Genomic DNA, 8424 nt, shown 5'->3' with positions numbered 1-8424 from the left:
GATATTTACCACTTAGACCATATTTGATATTAGATATTTACCACAAGGGCTGCGTACAATACACCCTGCCCTTACCATATTGGATAACTTAGAAATATTAGATCTGTTTTAATCAGGCTGCTTGTCACGATTACTTTCTAAGAAGATAATGGAGAGATTCAAATGTTTTTATGCTTGATGTTGCTTCTTCTTACTCCAAGAGGTTGCTTTACAAACCTTGGACATTGTACCTAACGAGGGAATATTCTTTGGTTTTGCAGGTTGAAGTATTCCATTTAAAACAACGATTGCAGTCACTGGAGAATCGATCTCCAACACCTCGGAAACCTTTCCATGTTTAGAATATGTAGCATGATATTTTGTATATTTGTTGGGATAAGATAATGTATATATAAGTTGTAGACTTCAAGTATTAATTATCTGTATTTGGCTCGTCTTGGGAAGAATCAAACACCAACTAGCTCAAGCCTGCAATATAGTTCTCCCGGCTTACCCTAAATTTTGTGAGACTACGGTAAAGCGACAATGTTGTACATTGGCTACTATATTCCATATCAAGTTGTAGACTGAAACTGAATGTTCCAGAGAAATCGTGAACCAAGAGAGTCGTCCGATCTGGACTACCTTCTGTACTGAATGATTTAGGGTAAGTATGTTCTCCCTTAAGAAAACAAATTGATTTCAATTTAGGGAAAAGTAGCTAAATGGATCAAAAAAGGTAAATTATTTACACCCAAATGCCCCCTCCCCTAAAACATACTCGGGCACTGCAAAACTTTATGGTCGGTGCCCTCTTTTTCAGGATCCCTCAATAAGTTGGTGGACTAAAACTCAATTTAATGAGTAGCCTTCTCTATTTTGCTCAACTTTTTTTAAAAGAGAAATTAACCTATCAATCTATTTATGTAAAAATAATTCTTTTTTATATAGAGATTTTGGATTCGAGTCTCAAAATAAAATAAAATCTTAGAAAGCATGTTCCTCTTAAATTGGTCTTGTGTGTTTCAAAATCAAATTAATCAAAAAGTTTAATTCAAATATCGAATAAGATAATGGAACCCCCAAAATTTGGGGGCCGAAAGCCCTTGCTTTGGTTGCCTTGCCATGTGGCCGGCCTTGCCCTTCCCTTAAATTGAGCTTAAGATTGCAACGCCTCCTTCAAGTGGTGTAGATTTTTTTAAGAAAAAAATGAAGTCACATAAGAATGTTGTATAAGGAAGTAATGAACTGTAGTAATCGGTAATGCAATATAATCAATATCTATAATATACTAGGTAACTTGTCAGCGCTTCGCGCGGTCGTGAAATTGACTTATTTTTCACCATTTAAAGTGCATGAAATTCAAAATTATTTCTTAATCAGCTCTTGTCTTCAATTCTATTCAATCTACTATAATTAGAGTATGAAAGGACACAAAAATAAATTAGCAATATAGTTATTCATAAATTAGTACACATTAAAGGATTTTGCAGTTACAAATGAAAAATATGAAAGAAAAGATTAATGAGAGTCAAAAATAAATTAACAATGCTATAATTCAATGAGTAGTACAAAATTAAAGACATTGAGGGTTATAATTGTGGAAGATGAAGGAACAGGATAATGAGGGTGAACTCTTTGCAATTTTGATGACCTGAATCACTCCCACCTAACCCGACTTGTGAGATTACTTTGTGTACACACCACCCTCCCCTAACCCGACTTGTGAGATACTCTGCGTATACACCACCCTCTCCTAACCCGACTTGTGAGATACTCTGCGTACACACCACCCTCTCCTAACCCGACTTGTGAGATTACACTGAATATGTTGTTATTGAAGGTCCAAAAATGGTCTCACAATGATGTACTTTAGATCCCAGGCACTGAGACATCATAATAAGCTCCCAATTATTCTTATGAACTTGGAATAAATAATCCCAACCAAAACATCAATTAAGTAACCAAATATATCCTAATAATAAGAATGGATTAGTCGTACCTGAGCTACTTATGATAGCGACACAGAACTCTATATATAAAGAAAGTAATAATAGTGGCAAAGAAATCATGTAGCCCATAACTTCAAATTTCTATACTTATTGCTACTTTTAACATGCAACAAGAGCAAGTTAGAAAAGCAGCAGTACAATTTAGTTTATTCACTCAAGACTTTACCAACAGACTTAGCCTAGACAGTATGATCAAGCTGTTTGTTTGCGTTCGAAGCCTGTTCCGGGTTCGTCATCACAGGGGAAGACATCTAGTCCAGTGACGATAGCAGATGGTGGGCCGCTCCGACACCTCTGTTCCATTTCCTGAACCTTTTCCAGGCTTCCAGAAAACAAAGTTTCCACTGTTCCATCCCTCCGATTTCAAACCCAGCCTTTCAAGACCAACTCCTTAGCATTCTCCACAGTCCAGTCACTGCAGAACACCCCTTGTACTCTCTCTTTAATCACAGCTCTAACCTGCAGTCACAAACACATAAGCAAACAAAAAATTTTCAACACTCTTTTGAAAAAGCAACTTAAAATCTCTTTTCAAAGAATCTTAACTTCAAATCACAGCTAGCTTGCAGCCACAACACACAAATACCCAAAACCGAAATAATCAAATAACCATAAATGACAAGTAGCTTAAAGTCTCATCTTTTTAAGATTTTCACCTGAAAACCACAACAAACTTGCATCAACAATACACAATCAACAAAAAAAAAATTAGTTTTTGGTAACAAAGATATCAACATAAGCTTAGATAGGCACTCCAGTAAATAAGGGAAAAAACTTTAAATCGAAATACGATGTATGTCAACAAAAACTCAAATTCACATGGCAAGCTATTATAAAAAATATACTTTGCTAACATGAAATCAGAAAAGGGAGAACGAATCTCTTTGCACTTTGAAAAATGTAAAAAGACTAAATTAAGCAATAACATCATAATGATGCTAACCCACAAGCATGGATGGTGAACGACAATAAATATTTGTAATGGAGGTTCTAGAAGTCCTTAAAAGTAGAAAGAAGTTCAGAGAAGTATGATACATCGGACAACAAAATCAAGAAAAGCTCATGGAAGTTACCATAACAAACTCGACAAAACCTATACGAGTGGAATGATGATAGTCATCAAGCAACCTCAAACTGAGTTAGAGAAGAAAATCACATAGAGTAAGGACCTTAAGTAGACAGACACTTTAGACAAGTCAGGTGAAAAGCTACAAACCTCTCCACAAAAGTACTCGAAAAAAGCTTGACATTTGCTTGAGTAACCTATATCATACAAATGAACAAGTCATGAAGTATTATCTCCATATATGCTCTTCAACTATGTAAGACAGGGATTACAAAATGAAAATTACCTTCTTATAAATGTTTGTACAGTAAATAGTTCTTGCACATATCTCCCTTTCATTTTCCAACTACATATCAATGTCAAAGAAAAAATATTTCAATATAAGCAATAGATAGGTATCTATTCATCGCATTCGACAATAATTTTGTTAAAGGTAAATACCAAAAATATACATAATTTCTCACCCTTGGAAGAAATGTTGAATTAACTAGTGCAATTTCAGTTTTGGAGGAAAGCACTTTCATGGGTAAAACTCAAGCATAATTCTAGAAAGACTCAGAGCATTCCTTGCACCTTCTGCAGACCGTACATGGGACAACGTGGTGTTAGATAACAATTTTAACCAAAAATAAAAATTGTCAAAACAAAGCTTATGGTTCACCATACACGGGACAGCGTGGTGTTAGATGACAAGTTTAACCAAAAATGAAAATTGTCAAAACAAAGCTTATGGTTCAGCATATCTTCATCAAAAATTCTATAAAGATGAATCGGAGTATAGAATTGTGGTCTCCACATAGGCGACAATCAACCATCTTTTGCACATTAAGATTAGTCATATTATGGCAAAAAATTATTTCATAAACATATTATTATAAAGTGCTATAAATTATGATTGAACGTGGAAGCATGACCAAACGAGAAACATAGTCACCTTCCCATAAGTAAAAAAGAGTGTAGTAAGTTTCTCTTTAGTGACCTACACAAAATAAGAATAATAAGCCCCCCAAAAAGATGAAGATGAAATAATCACTAAATAATGAACAAATACTTTGTGCCCTCACTATCCCTCTTTTTAGTACCTGATGATCAATTTCAGACACATATCCTCCTTATAACCTTTTCACATTGGGCCATGGTTGTTCGTACATTCTCCTTTCTCTTACCAAGATCATAGCCATCTCTCTTCTGCTAGTATATTTCAACCAAAATTGTCAGCGACAACTCCCTCCATTATAATAGCTCATTAAAAACAAGCTTACAAAAGGTGAAAGATAATAAACCTGTATTTTTTAGACAATGAGGAAAGAGAGTTCTTGCATGATAACAACAATATATCCAGTATAGTCCCACAAAGTGGTTCTGGGAGAGTAAAGTAAATCTACACCTTACCTCTACCTTAAGAGTTAGAGATGTTGTTTTTGATGTGCTCAAGGAAAAAAATAGTCCAAGGAAGTCTAAAAAAAGCAATAAACAAAAAACAACACACAATAATAAAACATAAATAATAATAAATAATATAATAATCGAGGTATGATACCAATTATGAAATTTTCCATACATTTTAACATAAATAAGGCAACCCATAAGAAACAAGCAGTCAATGGAAGAATCTAACATTTGCAAATAAACCTTCTTTCAGTAGCTACTAAATGAAAAACACGAAAAGATAGATACCTTTCTGTTGAAAACCTCCACAAATGTGAAAATATCATGAACTAATTCTTAAAAGTTTGCAAGCATCAGTTGGAACTCTTTTTCCAAGTATACATTTTTGTGAGAGCATAATTAGAGTTAAAAAATGAAAATTTGTATAAAAGTGCAAATATCATGTCACAAACTAATTCTTGGAAGCTTGCAAGTATAAGTTGAAACTCTTTTTCTAAGTACACTTGTGAGAGAAATCATAGTAAAAAGACACAAAACTTTGAATAGAAGTTCAAATATCATGAACTAACTCTTGGAATCTTTTAAGCATCAGTTGAAGCTCATTTTCCCAATTTATTTGTGAGAGCATCTTAGTATAAAAAGACATGAAAATCTAAATAAAAGTTCAAATACCATGAACTAACTCTTGGAAGCTTGTAAGCATCAGTTAGAGCTCTTTTCGCGAGTATATAATGGTGAGAGCATTACAGTAAAATGACATGAAAACCTGAATATAGAAGTTCAAATATCATGAACTAACTATTTGAAGCTTGCAAGCATTAGTTAGAGCTTTTTTCTCAAGTATATTTGTGAGAGCATCTTAGCAAAATGACATGAAAATTTAGATAAAAGTGCGAATAACAAGTCATGAACTAACTTCATGTTGTCTTAGTGGATACGGGAGTTCTAAATTCACCTTGAGGTTTCAAGTTCAAATTCCAAAAGCTACATGTTTTTCTCTTCAAACCCTTTTGTGAAGATCTTGAATTCACCATTGATTAGAAAAAGATAACCATGGCCAGTAAGAACTACCATGTGATCATGTTCCCATGGTTGTCTTTGGCCATTTGCTACCTTCCCTTCAACTATCAAAGAAATTGGCGGCAAATGGGAAAAAACTACCGAGGTGACCATTTTGTGTTACAAAATTGAAACCATCAACGCAAAATTGTGAACCTAACATTTGCAAATAAACTGTACATTTGCAAATAAACTGTCTTCCAGTAGCTACTAAATGAAAAACAGAAAAAGATCGATACCTTTCTGTTGAAATTTCCATCGGCAAGTTCATTTTACATTACAAATTTGAAAGCATCAATGCGAAATTGCGAACCTAACATTTGCAAATAAACTATCTTCCAGTAGCAACTAAATGAAAAATAGGAAAAGATAGATACCTTTCTGTTGAAATTTCCATTGGCGAGTCCATTTTGCGTTACAAATTTGAAAGCATCAACGCGAAATTGCGAACCTAACATTTGCAAATAAACTGTCTTCTAGTAGCTACTAAATGAAAAACTAGAAAAGATAGATACATTTCTGTTGAAATTTCCATCGATGAGTCTATTTTGCGTTACAAAATTGAAAGCATCAAAGCGAAATCACTCTTCACTTAGAGATATTGGCAATACACCATGGTTGTTGGACAGTGAAGGAGGCGCAAACTCCTCAGCCTAGGGGTTCAATTTTGAAAATATTTCCTCCAATTCTCTCATTTTTTTCTTAAACCCTTCTTCAATAACACCTCTATTCTCGATGCTAAGAATTTCAAAGGATGAACCTAGCAAGTTCAAATCTTCTATCTGCCTATGGTTCATAAAAATAAATAGAATTATAATTGAAGACAATAACAATAACATACCCAATGTAATAAAGATTAATTCCTCCATTCCTCCATCAGAATTTTAAGAGCCAATGGCAAAAAGGTGTAATCAAGAAAAGCCGAGTAAGGAGGGTAAAAGGAGGAAGACGAAGGGTGTTTCTTTGTTAATAATTAATTAATGGATTTATTAATTATTAGAAAAATAGATGAGAATGAATTAAAATTAGAAAAAATAGCTAAAAAAAACAGATAAAAGATAAATATGTTTACTGAACATTAAGGCATGCCACATTAGCATGTCTCTAATCCTCCTTTATATATATATATATATATATATATTGATTAAAAGTGTGAAAGCCCTTACAAAAGTGATTTGAACTTTTTGTCCTTCATTAAAAGTCAACACTTTAGACAAAATTTTCTTTTTACTATTTTTCTTCAATTATTATATAATTATATTATAATATTTAAATTAAGAATTTCTATTATATATGGTAAAAGAAAAATATCCTTTGAAAAATTTTCCTTAAAAAAAATCAAAAGCAACAATTAACCTAAAGTTCCAAAAAAAAATAAAATATATTTTGACTTTTTAAGGAAAAAAGATACACATTTTTATTAAAAGGTATTGGAGAATTTTTTTTCATTAATTTGATACCATAGCTAATTTTTTTTTCGCAACATAAAAATAAAAATCTTCCATATTTTAATTTGATACCATAATTAATTTTTTCCTTTTCCCAACATAAAAATAAAAATCTTCCATATTTAGAAAAAAAAATTGTAGGAAAAGGTATTGGAGAATATAATTTTTTTTATCTACAATAATATAATAACATCCACAATGTAAAATATTGGCAGAAATATTCTAATAACTGCTTTTTTTTATGAGCTCTAAAGGTGTCATTTACAATCACAAAAGATTAGGTTTAATTGTATTGTTCTCATATTTTGATTATCGTATTATTTTATTGTAGTTTCTATTATGTTCAAGTCTATGTGGGATGAATGTATGATCGGACTTTGATCTTTTGCATTAAGGTTATGTTTGATGATATTGTTGTAGTATTCTCGAATACAGTATTTTTTGTTCTGCTATTATTTGTTATTTTTTCAAGTGATAGATCAACGTTTGATCGTAAAAATTTTACCTTAAGGTTATGTTTGATGATATTATTGTAGTATTCTCGAATACAATATTTTTTGTTCTGTTATTATTTGTTATTTTTTCAAGTGATAGATCAACGTTTGATCGTAAAAATTTTACCTTAAGGTTATGTTTGATGATATTGTTGTAATATTCTTGAATACAACAGTTTTTGTTCTGTTATTATTTGTTGTTGTTTCAAGTGATAGATTTGATTGGGCTTTGAGGATTTTTCTTAAGGTTAGGATTTAATCACACTATTATCATATCTCTATTATCGTATTATTTTATTGAGTTTATAGTAGTAGATGGATGTTCGGTCAGGCTTTGAGAATTTTTTGTGTTAAGGTTAGATTTAATCAATTTATTTTGTTGCAATTTCTGATTTATTACTATCTGTTGTTTTTATTATTATCCGTGATGTGATAGCTCACATCATAGAAGACGATCTAGGTATTAATACTTCATATATGACTTGACATGAAGTACACGTGCAAAGCATGTATATTTGACTAGTATATTTATAAAGGAGAAACATAGAGGAGGTGATGTGGCACCTCTCTATGATCTCCATTGCTATTTATCTTTTTTTTTTTGTGAATTTTTTGATAATTTTCTTACTCATTTTTTTCTATTTTTTTATTGCACAAAAATGAATATTACAATTACTACTCATCCATTTATTCCTATACTTCAATGTTAGAGTTTAAATGTCTTAAAATTTCTTTAAAACTCCATTACTCTATAATTAATTTTTAAGTTTTTTTTTTTATCTTTGGCTTTTCATTTTCCAATATGCTTTTCAAATGAATATGCATGTAATGTAACTTTCCCCTTATAAATAGAGTGCATTTCATAGTCTTTTGATATTATTTGTCCTTTCTATAAATGGCCAATCCGTAGAGTTGATGTTAAAGATGGTGGAATACAAGAAAGGTATTACAAATTATTTTAGAATTTTATAGTTTTA

The 8424-nt window shown here is 31.7% G+C and overlaps 1 protein-coding gene and 1 pseudogene across 3 annotated transcripts in view; one reads left to right on the top strand and one right to left on the bottom strand.

Moving 5' to 3' along the window:
• The window catches only part of LOC107842582 (acyl-CoA-binding domain-containing protein 6), a 29221-nt gene extending 28649 nt beyond the window's left edge, over positions 1-572 (top strand). For all 3 annotated transcript variants that reach the window (XM_016686516.2, XM_047408170.1, XM_016686524.2), the window contains one exon: positions 261-572. In XM_016686516.2, coding sequence (XP_016542002.1) covers positions 261-341 — 81 coding nt within the window. In that variant the 3' untranslated portion in view covers positions 342-572. The remainder of the gene's footprint in view (positions 1-260) is intronic.
• Positions 573-2183: 1611 nt separating this feature from the next.
• On the bottom strand, positions 2184-5963 carry LOC107859936 (annotated as a pseudogene).
• Positions 5964-8424: the final 2461 nt, after the last annotated feature.

This window comes from Capsicum annuum, chromosome 1 (assembly GCF_002878395.1).
Source record: "Capsicum annuum cultivar UCD-10X-F1 chromosome 1, UCD10Xv1.1, whole genome shotgun sequence".
Classification (NCBI taxonomy): Eukaryota; Viridiplantae; Streptophyta; class Magnoliopsida; order Solanales; family Solanaceae; genus Capsicum; species Capsicum annuum.
The sequence above is the reverse complement of the archived record's forward strand: the minus strand, read 5'-3'. Positions and strand labels throughout refer to the sequence as shown.